The sequence below is a fragment of the Pogona vitticeps genome, chromosome 13 (genome assembly GCF_051106095.1).
Source record: "Pogona vitticeps strain Pit_001003342236 chromosome 13, PviZW2.1, whole genome shotgun sequence".
Taxonomy (NCBI): Eukaryota; Metazoa; Chordata; class Lepidosauria; order Squamata; family Agamidae; genus Pogona; species Pogona vitticeps.
The window spans coordinates 13526238-13540776 of NC_135795.1; the positions used below are offsets into that span (position 1 = coordinate 13526238).

General features: G+C 43.4%; 1 protein-coding gene across 11 annotated transcripts in view; it reads left to right on the top strand.

The window, feature by feature from the left end:
• Positions 1–14539, top strand: part of SYT17 (synaptotagmin 17) — a 108830-nt gene that overhangs the window by 13288 nt on the left and 81003 nt on the right. For 5 of the 11 annotated variants that reach the window (XM_078381248.1, XM_078381249.1, XM_078381254.1 and 2 more), the window contains exons 2-3: positions 5971–5988; positions 10917–11065. In XM_078381248.1, coding sequence (XP_078237374.1) covers positions 5971–5988; positions 10917–11065 — 167 coding nt within the window. Of the gene's footprint in view, positions 1–5965; positions 5989–10916; positions 11066–14539 lie in introns of all 11 variants that reach the window. The other 6 variants (XM_078381247.1, XM_078381246.1, XM_078381253.1 and 3 more) reach the window with 3 other exon arrangements.

Here is a 14539-nt window from a genome sequence, read left to right on the forward strand (position 1 = left end):
CTTTCCCATTTTTACTGGCTGACTCATTCAGACCAGAGATACTGTAATGGCGGGTTGAGCTGAGGCCCATAGCAAGGGTGGCCAATATGCAATTCCCCAGGGGCCCAAAGGAATATCAGGGGCAACGTTGGGGATGCTAGCGATTATTCTTGGCTCAAAATGTCCCTTTTAGGATCGGGGGCAGTTTTGTCATGTTTGGAGGCCCACCTAACATTCCTATCCAACTTTCCTCCTCAGTCTTTTAAATTAAAATCCCCCCCTGGCCACCTAGGCGGCTTTTTACGTAGCCTATTTTTGCAAAGAAACATTTTAGGGGTGAAGTTTTGGAAATGGGTTTGGGCCTCCAGGGTTGAGCATGTTCGGATGCTCAAACTCTGGAGTTAGCCTGCCCATGATCTAGAACACTGGTTCTTAACCTTCGGTTACTCAGGAGTTTTGGACTGCAACTCCCAGAAGCCTTCACCACCAACTGTGCTGGCTGGGGTTTCTGGGAGTTGCAGTTCAAAAACATCCGAGTAACAAAGGTTAAGAACCACTGATCTAGAACAGTGGTTCCCAACCATGGATAACCCAGATGTTCTTAGACTTGCACTCCCAGAAACTCTGGCCAGCACAGCTGTTGGTGAAGGCTTATGGGAATTGCAGTCCAAGACCCCCTGTGTTACCCCAGGTTGGGAACCACTGATCTAGGACCTTGGCCCTGTGTAGTTGGAAGGGACTCTGGAGTTCCTGCAGTCCAGTTCCCTATTCTGACCACTGCAGCCGTCTTGAAACTATAGTATCTCAGCTGAACAGCGGCTCAGTTTCCCCTAAAGTAACTTCAGCAAAGTGGCTGCCACCTCTTTTTTGAAGTATTGTGGCTCACTGTTTAATGGCTTAAGATCTTTTCCAAATCTTTAGCCCAGATGTGCTTCCCTGCCGTTCTGTCTCTGCAGCAACAGAATGTGTGTCTCCTCGCTCTTTGGCCCAACAGTCCTTCACGGCTGCTATTCGTGTCTCTCCGCTGGAGCCCTCATCATCAGAGGGATGAAGTAGTCAAACCTCTTGCACTTGATGAAGTGGACTTGAGCCCATCTAACGATGAATTCCCATTTTTCCCCTTATTGGAGTCTCCCTCCACCCCCACCCCCCGGGTTAAGAGATGCCTGTGGAGGCAAAAAACAAGCAAACTCTTCTCCTGTTGCTGAAGAGAATTGCATCTCTCTTCAGACATTCAAGCTGGCTGGATAGTTCCAGACAGTTGAGGTGTCTGATTGGGATTTCGATTCCTCCACTGTGCCTCCTGCGAGCAGAGCCAGCCCGTGAGGCCTTGGGGCAAGCGGCACAGTCCCAGGATGTCCACAGAAGATAGGAATGGTAAACCATTTCTGAATATTCTTTACCTGGAAAACCCTGAAAGATTTGACAGCACATTATTATTATTCAGACATTCAGACTTTTATCAGCACAAGCAATTTCCTGAACCATGAGAGAGAAGAATGTTAAGAGTTGGATGCAAAATACCTTTTGAAATTCTGTCTCTTTTGAGGAAAAGAGGCGTTCGCCTCATTGCGAGCTAGATTTCTATTCTGCCTTTCTTCCTACAAATTGAAGGAGGCATATGTGGCTTTTCTTGTCTCCATTTTATCCTCGCAATAACCCTGTGGAGTAGGTTGAAATAGTGGGGAACATACAGTATTTCTGAGAAAAGTCTGCAGAGTGGAAGGGTGGGATGCTGAGGGGAAAAAAGGAAAAAACATCTTCAGAGAAACGGTTTGCTTTTGCTAAGAAAGTTGTTGCAATCTGATCTGAGGATCTTAAATTGTAATACTTCTCCCACCTAATCTTGCCATCGAATGAGTTGCTAATTGTCCCAGGCTTGGGTTATTGGAGTCATCCCATACTCCTGTGTGACTGACTTGAGCTTTTGGTGCTTATCGGAGACCATCTTGGTAGCAAGAATTACATTTTCAGTTAATATCTCTGTGTATAGGTTGAGCAAAGTCTTGGAAATAATTCAGTTTGTTGTAGTTGTTGTTTAGTCGTGTCCGACTCTTCGTGACCCCATGGGCCAGAGCACGCCAGGCCATCCTGTCTTCCACTGCCTCCCGGAGTTGGGTCAAATTCATGTTGGTTGCTTCGATGACACTGTCCAACCATCTCGTCCTCTGTTGTCCCCTTCTCCTCTTGCCCTCACACTTTCCCAACATCAGGGTCTTTACTAGGGAGTCTTCTCTTCTCATGAGATGGCCAAAGTACTGGAGCCTCAGCTTCAGAATCTGTCCTTCCAGTGAGCACTCAGGGTTGATTTCCTTTAGAATTGATAGGTTTGATCTCCTTGCAGTCCAGGGGACTCTCAAGAGTCTCCTCCAGCACCACAATTCAAAGGCATCAATTCTTTGGCGGTCATCTTTCTTTATGGTCCAGCTCTCGCTTCCATACATCACTACAGGAAAAACCATAGCTTTGACTATTCGGACTTTTGTTGGCGAGGTGATGTCTTTGCTTTTTAAGATGCTGTCAAGGTTTGTCATTGCTTTCCTCCCAAGAAGTAGGCGTCTTTTAATTTCATGGCTGCTGTCTCCATCTGAAGTGATCATGGAGCCCAAGAAAGTAAAATCTGTCACTGCCTCCATATCTTCCCTTTCTATTTCCCAGGAGGTGATGGGACCAGTGGCCATGATCTTAGTTTTTTTGATGTTGAGTTTCAAACCGTTTTTGCACTCTCCTCTTTCACCCTCATTACGAGGTTCTTTAAGTCCTCATCACTTTCTGCCATCAGAGTGGTATCATCTGCATATTGGAGGTTGTTGATATTTCTTCCGGCAATCTTAGTTCCAGTTTGGGATTCCTCCAGTCCAGCCTTTCGCATGATGTATTCTGCATATAAGTTAAATAAGCCGGGAGACAATATACAGCCTTTCCCAATTTTGAATCAATCAGTTGTTCCATATCCAGTTCTAACTGTTGCTTCCTGTCCCACGTATAGATTTCTCAGGAGATATATAAGGTGGTCAGGCACTCCCATTTCTTTAAGGACTTGCCAGAGTTTGCTGTGGTCCGCACAGTCAAAGGCTTTTGTGTAGTCAATGAAGCAGAAGTAGATGTTTTTCTGGAACTCTCTGGCTTTCTCCATAATCCAGCGCATGTTAGCAATTTGGTCTCTAGTTCCTCTGACCCTTTGGAATCCAGCTTGCACTTCTGGGAGTTCTCGGTCCACATACTGCTGAAGCCTACCTTGTAGGATTTTGAGCATAACCTTGCTAGCTTGTGAAATGAGTGCAATTGGATGGTAGTTGGAGCATTCTTTGGCACTGCCCTTCTTTGGGATTGCGATGTAGACTGATCTTTTCCAGTCCTCTGGCCACTGTTGAGTTTTCCAAACTTGCTGACATATTGAATGTAGCACCTTAACAGCATCATCTTTTAAGATTTTAAATAGTTCAGCTGGAATGCCGTCCCCTCCACTGGCCTTGTTGTTAGCCAGGCTTTCTAAGGCCCACTTGACTTCACTCTCCAGGATGTCTGGCTCAAGGTCAGCAACCACATTATCTGGATTGTCTGGGATATCCCAATCTTTCTGATATAATTCCTCTGTGTATTCTTGCCACCTCTTCTTGATGTCTTCTGCTTCTGTTAGGTCCCTCCCATTTTTGTCCTTTATCATGTCCATCTTTGCACAAAATGTTCCTCTAATATCTCCAATTTTCCTGAACAGATCTCTGGTTTTTCCTTTTCTATTATTTTCCTCTATTTCTTTGCATTGTTCATTTAAGAAGGCCCTCTTGTCTCTCCTTGCTACTCTTTGGAAGTCTGCATTCAATTTTCTGTAACTTTACCTATCTCCCTTGCATTTTGTTACCCTTTTGTTCTCTGCTATTTCTAAGGCCTCGTTGGACAGCCTCTTTGCTTTTTTGCATTTCCTTTTCTTTGGGATGGTTTTTGTTGCTGCTCCTGTACAATGTTACGAGCCTCTATCCAAAGTTCTTCAGGCACTCTGTCCACCAAATCTAGTTCTTTAAATCTGTTCTTTACTTCCACTGTGTATTCATAAGGGATTTGGTTTAGATTATACCTGACTAGCCCAGTAATTTTTCCTGCTTTCTTCAGTTTCACAATCAGCTCCAGGTCTTGTTTTTGCTGACTGTATAGAGCTTCTCCATCTTTGGCTGCAGAGATGGAGATCTCTGATTTCCATCAATCTGATTTCGGTATTGCCAATCTGGTGATGTCCATGTCCTGTTGTGTTATTGGAAAAGAGTGTTTGTGATGACCAGCTTGTTCTCTTGATAAATCTCTATTATCCTTTACCCTGCTTAGTTTTGAACTCCAAGGCCAAACTTACCTGTTGTTCATTTTATCTCTTGGCTCCCTACTTTAGTATTCCAATCCCTATAATGAGAAGAACATCTTTCTTTGGTGCCAGTTCTAGAAGGTATTGTAAGTCTTCATAGAATTGGTCAGTTTCAGCCTCTTCAGCATTGGTGGTTGGTGCATAAACTTGGATTATTGTGATGTTGAAAGGTCTGCCTTGGATTCGTATTGACATCATTCTATCATTTTTGAGATTGTATCCCATTACAGCTTTTCCCACTCTTTTGTTGACTATGAGGGCTACTCCATTCCTTCTACGGGATTCTTGCCCACAATAGTAGATATGATAATCATCTGAATTGAAATTGCCCATATCTGTCCATTTTAGTTCACTGACGCCCAGGATGTCAATGTTTATTCTTTCCATCTCCTGTTTGATCACATCCAGCTTACCAAGGTTCATAGATCTTACATTCCAGGTTCCCATGCAGTATTTTTCTTTGCAGCATTGGACTTTCCTTTCACTTCCAGGCACGTCCACAGCTGAGCGTCCTTTTAGCTTTGGCCCAACCACTTCATTAGCTCTGGAGCTACTTGTACTTGTCCGCTGCTCTTCCTCAGTAGCATGTTGGACACCTTCCGACCTGAGGGGCTCATCTTCCAGCATCATATATTGTAGCCTTTTGTTTGTGTCCATGGTGTTTTCTTGGCAAAGATACTGGAATGGCTCGCCAGTTTCTGCTCCAGGTGGATCACGTTTAGTCCGAAGTCTCCACTATGACCTTTCCATCTTGGGCGTCCCTGCACGGCATAGCCCATAACGTCTCTGAATTATTCAAGCCCCTTTGCCACAACAAGGCAGCAATCCGTGAAGGGGATTCTGAGCAGTACTTCACATTAATTTCCGGTGCAATCACTACATCAGTACTAGCTGACTAAGAATCATAGTCTTAGGTGAGCCCCCTCCCCAGCCAAGTGCTCTGCGAGTGTATTGGGCTATAACTCCATCATCCTCAGCCAGCATGTGCATGATCTAAGAGTGAGCCGCAGCCCCTGAGGCTGTCTTTTATTTTGCAGACCACCCAGAATTCCAGAAATACATCTGGAAGCCAACCTCTTGGGAGGATGTCTGCCTTGGGGGCATAATTATTGCACAGTGTCATCTAGTCACTTCAAGTTTATAATCCTAATATAGTTTTTAAGAAATGTGAGATGTTCAATGAATTGCCATACCCACAGTGTGTTTCCCTATCTGGATATGGATTTGAATCTAGCACACAGTAGCACACTGGCTCTCTAAAATTATCCATTTGATGCTTAATGACGTTCATTGGATGGCGGGGGGGGGGGAATTCACATCTGGGACTGGATTGATTTCTAGGAAGTTCAAAACACAGAGAACATCTTGTGAAAGGGCACAGAAATAGAAACCCATAGGGAAAAGCTTACAAAAGCAATTGATTCTCCCCTGGAGAGACTAGTTTCACCTTCCATAAAATATATATAAGACACTCAGAACTGAAGGTAGCTTCATTTTGCTTAAAAAAGGGAAGCTGTATCACAATGCTTGGGAGGGCAGGTATCTGGGAGTCATCAGGGTTTTGCTAAACTGGTCTTGTCTCTCCCCCTCCTTTTTTTTCTTCCCTTCTGCTTCATCATGGCTATCTAAAAGGACAGTTGGAACCAATAAATGAGGTGAGTTAATCTGATTATTCCTCCTTTCTCCTCCTCCTGCCTCTTCAATGTGCAAGGGAGACTGTGGTGCATTTGAGCCTACTTCTATTGCTATGTCTTTGGTTTTATGTCTTTTCTGGTATGCTCGTTCCCTTCGTAGTAAATTGCATCTTGATTCCTAAAGATGTAAAGGCTTTCTTTTAAAAAATGTGAATCGCAAATATTGTCTTGTGCTGGAATATCTGCAATTGGCTAATTTTTGTCATTTAGAATGCAGATAATTCTAGGCCAGTATCTGGAATTGGAATACAGTTTTTTATATTCTGTTTTCTGGGGAACGGGGGAAGTTTCTGGCCCTGATGTTTATGGAGAGTCAGAGAAAAGATTTCAAAAGAGGAAGCAGAACCTGAAAAATATACTTTCTGGACTACAGCTGTCAGAATCCTACAGTCAGTGCAGAATAGTCCTGAAATGGTTTGTTTTGCTTCCTATAATACTGACTTTTCCCTTGAGCTTCTGTTTGTTATATCCCATTTCCAGCTCAGTCTGTAGAAAGTTCATGTGCATTTTGTTTGTACAATTTCTGTTTACGCATGTGCTTCCTATTATATCCAATATAGCTTCATTTAATGTACATGATTTTGCATGCAATGTTTTCCAGGGTATGCATAGTTGATCTTTGTTCCTTAACGTACTTTTTTGCATTTCTTGGTGAGCAGCATTGAAAAATGTAGTACGGTGCAGAGGAAAAAGTGTGTTGCAGTTTGCATATTTGTTTGGGAAGTGCAGATTGAGTCGGTTTGCATTAAAATGTGAGCCAAATGAATTTGGACCCCATCCCTAGGAAAGGGCAGAAGGTGAAACAGTTTCATCAGCCCCCCCCAACCTATGTTTTTAATTCTTTTATGAAAATTGTAGGCCGTCTTGAATACTACTTTGTAGTGGGAAGACTTCTATAAATGTAGTAAGTTAAAATAAAGAGTAAATATTTATTGGAACCCCAGGACTTCAGGCCTTGTTTTAGTCTTGTTTAGTGAGCTGTGGTCCAGAAGAAAACTTTCCTGAGCTCTAGATAGCTTTGTGCGCAGACCTGAATGTCCTCGCTGCTCAGAAAGCTCCTGCACAAGGATCTCTCTGGCCCGAAAAGGCTGTCTTAAGCTGTAGTCATAATCCACGAGCTTCATGGGAGGCATGCCTTCCCAATGCAGTTAAAGTGAAAAGGGTTTCAGAGCAAAGGTGGAGCTAAGCTAGTCACTGATATTGAACAACAGCTCAGTTTCAGACTCACTATGAGATCGTCTGTTGCTGAAGAACCATTTCCGTCCTGGACCTGTAACTCTCCAGTTTGACCACCTTTTAGATCTGTCCATGGTGCTGTCTTTATCCTGAACTTCTGTCTTCCGTGCAGAGAATTTCTTTCTCCCAGAATCCATCTGTGTCCCACCAAACTCTCGGCTTAGTTTTCTTTTACCTTGACTTGCTTTTCTTTTCTGGAATGTGGGTTTTGCTTTGCCAGGCTTGGTTTGATCCTGCATTGTTTATTTATTTTATTTTGTTTATTATTTGACTTCTACCCCACCCCTCTAGACAGAGTCTACTCGGAGCGGCTTACAAGCAGTTATAAAACATCATAAAAAATAGTCATCATAAAACAATCACATAATTAAATCAACAAATTTAGAAGTTCAAGACGGGGAAAAAAGAAAACCAAAGAGAGCAAATCGAGTCTTGGCTGGAGGGAAGGCCTGCCTAAAGAGCCAAGTCTTTAACTGACTTTTAAAAACATCTTCCTGAAGCCTTGATATGCCATTATATAGTCATCCTGGCCACCATGTAGTTGTAGTTAATGAAAGCTTCCATGGTGTCTCTCTCATGGAAACTAATGGTGATGGCTATGCATTCCTCCCCAGCAGTATCTAAAAACTGTTACTCATTGATGCTCTGTTTTTCCATTTCGGTCTGGCCACTTCTGAAAACTTGAAGTCTTTGCCCTTTTGTCCAAGTAGACAAGCACAGTGACAGTTACAGGGTGAACATTATTTTTTTTCTACACACAGACAGACGCTAGGGACTTCCTTTGGGAGAAACATGTTTCCCTTTTCAATGTTGTAATTTTGGTGTGCTGCCCAAAGAGAAAAACGTTGGGCAGCACACCAAAGACTTGGTAGGGAAGAGATTTGTGGGCCAGTACCTCATAGTAGGATAGCAGGACATTGGCTCTTTTAAGTGCAAGTCGGGAGGTGAGGCTGAGGAGCCTGACGCCGAGGGAGACCCGGAAGGGAAAAAAACGGGCCTTCTCGGCGGTGGCTCCTCGCCTCTGGAACAACCTACCTCCAGAGATTCGCGTGGCCCCCTCGCTGGGTATCTTTAAAAATCAACTAAAAACGTGGATTTTCCGGCAGGCCTTCCCTCCAGTTAACCCCTGATGTCTTCCTTCCCTTTCTTCTCCTACTGTTTGTTTTCCATCTTGTTGAATTTGTTCATTGTTCATTACGTTAATAATTTTATATTCATTTATGTATTTTATGTGTATTTTATTTATGTTGTAAGCCACCTAGAGTGGTCATAACTGACCAGATAGGCGGGATACAAAATAAATAAATAAATAAATAAATAGATAGATAGATAGATAGATAGATAGATAGATAGATAGATAGATAGATAGATAGATAGATAGATAGATAGATAGATAGATAGATAGATAGATAGATAGATAGATAGATAAGAGAAATGCTTAAATGACAGCTTCTTCTGCTTTATGAGTGGGTGTGGTTTACTTACAGGTCCAGCCAGTTGGAAGAAGACATTTGAGTCCCAAGGTGCTTTTGAGCCGGTCAACTGCTTGCTTTGTTAACTTACATAGAGACTATTTGTTTATGTTTCCGCCTTCTCTCCCCACAAAGGTCCCAAGGCAACTCAAAACTGAAACCATAAAATAATCACAGTTATAAACATCATAGAAGACTGCAGCAAAAAGCAACAAAACATCTGTCAATATTAAAATTGTCATTAGAAACATTTTAAAAACACTTTTTAGAAATTTTATTATAGGATGTCCAGTAAAGAAAGACTTTTGCTTCGCTGCATTGACATATCTTTTCCCTAAATCTTATTTTTTTTTTAAATCAGGGAAATTCCACAAAGAGAGGAAAGCATTTGATTTACAACAAAACAAAAATTAAAAATGATTAAAGCTGCACTCCAAAAAGTAAGGTGGTTCAAAGCAGAGATCAGTTTCTCCCTCAAAACATGGGCCTGGTGCTCCTTATACTTTGTTTCTTATATACAGTGGTGCCTCGCTAGACGATGATAATCCATTCCACTGAAATTGCTGTTTAGCGAAATCATTGTCTAGCAAAAAGGATTTCCCCATTGGAATGCATTGAAACCTGTTTAATGTGTTCCAATGGAGAAGAATCATCGTTGTCTAGTGAAGATCGGCCATAGGAAAGCCACTTTGTGAACCGCCGATCAGCTGTTTAAATCGCTGTCTTGCGAGCGTGGAGGGAGCTGTCAAAATCGTCGTCTAGGGAAAATCTGTTTGCGAAGCAGGGACCAAACATTGTCCAGCGAAATTCCCCCATAGGAATCACTGTTTTGCGAATCACTATAGTGATTGCAAAAAGTCAATGTCTAGTGAAAAAACTGTCATGCGGGGTAACTGTCTAGCGAGGCACCACTGTACTTTGCTTGGAGTAGAAGCTGAAATAGAAGTCGTCAGCATGCTTATGTTTTAAGGCAGATGTCCCCAATCCCCGGTCTGTGGCCCAGTGCCGGTCCATGGCCTGAGCCGGACTGGGCCACCGAGACAGACCTTCCGCCCCACCCCTGCACGCACTCACCCCCGCACAGCCTGTTTGCGCCTGCGCGCGCTCCAGCATGCCCGTGTATGCGCTGCTCCGCCGTTTGTGCATGTGCACAAGCGCGCGTGCACCCAGAGAAGTGCTGCACCACCATTTGAGCATGCACATGAGTGCAGGAGGTGCCGCGCCTTCCCCAGCCGGTCCGCAGACCAAAAAAGGTTGGGGACTGCTGTTTTAAGCAGAATTTTGTGTTTTTATTTTTCCTTTTAGGGACTGAAAGAACTCAACTGTCATGTTTACTTACGGGTAGAAGTCAAGATACAAAAAGAGTGTATCAGTCTGTATTTTTAATGAAGAGGGCACTTGATCTATGGTCTGGATTTTCTTATTTTGGAGGAGACAAATTTTTCCTATAGTTCTTCCCCCCTTTTGGGAATCCTGATTTATATTGCATGTGCATGTGTACACTCTCTCTCTCTCTCTCTCTCTCTCTCTCTCTCTCTCTCTCTCTGACACGCACACGCACACACATACACCCACACGTACTTTGCACTTGAGCTAGAATGCTTAAGATGCTGGGACTATCCTTGTAAATAAACATCTGCCCTTTCTGTGCAGCTCCTGGACCTTCTTGTATGTCCGAAAACTCTTCCTGACAATGGTGTCTGTTTTCCTTCTGTTTCCCGAACACTGTCAGCTGTAAAATACAAACAGTGGTCTTCAAATCCCATCTGCTCGCTTCACAGTGAAACATGCAATCTTTGAATTAGAATACGTTATGATGTTATTGATATTGATTTGATTTGATTACTTCAGTTTGCAAACAAAACATACTTTTCCTTTGTCTGCCAACCTTGTGATGCTTTTAGGCCTTCGTTTTTTTCACACTTTAAACGGACTCCTTCTACTGCTTCCATTCTGGATTGGGTTCAGTGTTGACTCACAACATTTTGCTGCCTGAGACAAAATGCAAGATGCTTCTCCCTTCACTGAGCCCGTTTAACTCAGTGAATACATTTCTTGGCTTTCTGATTTTGGCATACATGGCGGCAAGCCAAAGCCTGCACATTAGTGACACCTGAGTGTTTGTTCCTGCCAGTAATCAACTGGTTGTAATTTTCGCTTTCTGGTTTCCCACGGCCGAAGGGCCTTTTGTCTAGAATCTCCGATCTCTTACTGTGCAGATGGACTTGCCGAAACTGTTGTCAGAAGTGTTATGACTGCAGTTGCTGCCAGTCGAGCGAAGACGAAGTGGAAATCCTGGGGCCTTTTCCGGCACAGACACCCCCCTGGCTGTAAGTTCAGATGCTGTTTCTAGAGTACTGTTTGTGTTGTTTTGGTTTTCAGAAGAAACTCCTTGAGTGCGGAGCAGGCTTATTTGCTTGTTAGTGAAGACGGACTTTCTGTGAACAATATTACATGATCCCTCCACACCTTTTCTAGGAAAGATACATCAGGTTTCATTGAAGGGGGCATTTGGTGGACCAGAAGACAACAATCCTTCCAATACTGAAGTTCTTGAATATACTCAAGATTTAATTACTCCTTAAATGATAGGCTAATATCCAGTTGCCTACATGCAGAGCAGAAGGGAAATTGCATAAGCCTCTCCCTGTATGAGCTGCCTCAATTAAATATATATCCAATCCCCCTCCAACACACTTTTCTACATCTATCATAGAGGTATGGGGAGAGAAGACGGTGTAGAGCTTTTCTTCCTGTTAGATAATCATAAAACCCAGTGGAGCCATTGACTAAAAACGAAGGGTTGGAGATTCAGGAGAGAGAAAAGAACGCATTCAGTGGTCAAGGTCCTGTTGCTTAGTGTAGTAAATTGCAGTGGAGTAGATCAATCAGTGGGGATTTGGTGACTCAGTGTTTCCATAAGCTCCATCCATGCAAAAGGGTCTGCTCTAACTGTGGCTTTATCATCAGAAGTCACAGCTAGAGTAGGTTCATTTGAAATGGAAGCAAATCCCTATTGATTCAATGGGCTTACTCTAGTGCAGTTTACGGCACTAAGCAAGATGTAATTAGATGATGGCACTCAGTAGTGCAAGGTGCAATGGCTACCATCTAGGATGACTTTAAAAGGTGACTGCTTCATGGTTGGGCTGTATAACACCTCCAGTATCAGATAAAGATATACAGGTATGTGTATCCACTGCTTTAAGATGTAAGGGAGTGCAGTTGTACTCATGTCCTGCTGGTGAGCTCCCCACAGGCATCTGATCGGCCACTGGTTCAGAACACTGAACCGGGGGGTCTTTCCATTTGATTCAGAATGGGCTGTTCATTTGCCCTTAAGTTCTGCAGGCTGTTTTCTTTTCAAGCCCAACAACAGTCGCATAGATTTTTCACTCAGAACAGCGGAGGCTTTGTCGTTTTATAAATTTATGAGCAGCCAATATTGGACCACAGCTCTTGATGCATAATGTCATCTCCAACATCAGAGAAATTATGTTTTTGCTGCACTATAGAAAACTGACAACTTGTCTTTCTTGCTGTGGCAAATCTAATTATGTTGACTTAGCACACATGGCAACAACGCCTTCCTGTCATTTCCTCTCTAATGTTTGGTTTTCCGCCTTGTAGAGTAAAAAAAAATGTAGTTGTTATTGCTGCTGCTTCCGTTGTTGTTGTTGTTGTTTGCAAAGAGCAGCTGGGGCGTATTGGCTTTGCATCGTCCGAAATGTCCAACGTAGGTGTCCCAGAAAATGAGCATTTTATGCTCCATGATATTAAAATAAAATGTTAGCTCCGTTTTTATTCTTGGTAACCCTGATTAAACAGAAACATGGGGTCCATTTAAACAGAACCATGATTTTTTAAAAGGAAAGTACTTGAAGTCACTAAAAGCAATCTTTTTGGAAACGAGGATAGCTCTTGTTCCTTTGGTTTAATTTACTATTCTACTTAATAACTGGGAACTTTTTTTGGTATGTCTTTGGTCATGTTCTTCTTCCTCTGCTTTAAATATAGTCATTATCTTGGCACATAGTACAGGGTGTCAAGCCCAGAAAGCAGCAAGCATGACTACAAAGGCTCAGACACCAGGATCATCTGCCCCCTTTCTGAATCATCTGCCCCATTTCTCAGTTGTACTTCCAGGTTTCAGGTGTGACTGGCTGGGCTCACCCTTGAAGACATTCACACTCATTACTGATTATTTGTTTTCAGGCCTCCTAAGAGGGGCAGTTTTTGGCTCCTTTTCTTAAACGTACGTTAGTTGCTGTGCAGGCAGAAAGGCCTGAAATGGACGATTGGGGTGCTGGCTGTTGAAGGTGCAACATAAGCTTCCTTTTGTAAGGAGTAACATTAATGTTTCTCTAGTGCAGTGGTTCTTCTTTGTGGTCTCCATGAATGCACACAATTGGGTTGTTCTGCGCCTGCGCAGGACCTCTCAGAAGTTTCTAGAGCTTAAAGGTAATTGATTTGTGGGACATTCCCCCATGGAGCGCATGCTCCCCCCCACCCAAAGTCCCCTCAAGTTCCTTTTAGCTGCCTTTTCGGTTGGACCTATTTCAGAACGTTAGAGCGATTGTATTTCTTAGATCATTCCTTTATTTCTTCTTCAATCATCTTTTTTCTTGGATGTTTCCCCTGTTTATTCTACATTCTCCCCTTTAGATTATCCAAATCTAGTTTTTTCTTCTTCCCACGTTTTTCTCTCCCCGGCCCCCCAAACTACAGTTCCCTCCCCCCTTTTTCCTACCTTTTATGGCCCCTCCAGGGCCTTTCAAGCAGTGCGCGCTCTGCACAAATAAAATCCCACTCACCAACAGTCGCGACCGTTGCCTCTTGTGCCTCAGCAAGCAACATCAAACACACTCTTGCCCTGAGTGTAAACAACTTACTAAACCCGCTCTTAAACTGCAACCACAAAGACATTGTTTGTACCTCTGGGAAAAATCTCTTAATCCAGCTCCCATGGATCCAGTGACGTCTCCACGTCCGGAACATTGAGAAACCCCTCAGCCGGTTTCGAGCCCTATGACTCCTTCCTCTCGTCAGAAGGACCATTCCAAGTCGGCTTCAAAGTCGAGCTCGACATCTACGTTGAAAACTCCAGTTTGTCCTGATGACTCTTCTAAGAAGAAGAAAGATAAGGTGAAACCTAAAAAGACCAAAAAACCTTCCAAATCAACTCATATGGACCCACTTCAATTGGTTACGAGGTCAGTTAACCGCCCAGAGTAGACCTTTGGTCTAGATGGGCGGGATAGAAATTCAATCAGTCAATCAATCAATCAATCAAATTCCATCTCCGATCCTTGAAGAATCATCTAGAGATGCCCCGGGATCTATCTCTGATAGAGATGACCCTACTTTGACACTGGCTCAGGCTGCAGCCTCACTTGTTAGCCTCTCGTTGAGCACTGGAGTATCTCCAGCTGATGTTCATTGCAGCTTGGCCTCGGCCCATTCAAGCCCTAGATCACCAGGGTGGGCAGTACCTATTTAGGTCTCTGGCTCGGAATAGTCTCATCACTCTCCCTGCAAACACCGGCAAAAGAGACGACATCTCTCGTCCGTGCATCATGATCTCCCGGATACCAAATTCTACTACTGTCCCAAGCCAGCTCACTACTCAGCCAGAGATGATTATGGGGATCCGTACCATTGTTACGACCCCTACTATCATGAGGATCCAACTGAACACATATATTATGAGGAGCCCAAGAGAGTGAGATATGTTTGTCCACCTCGATATTCACCCTCCGTATCACCTTCACCACCTCAACGTCGACATAGTTCTCCTTCTGCAT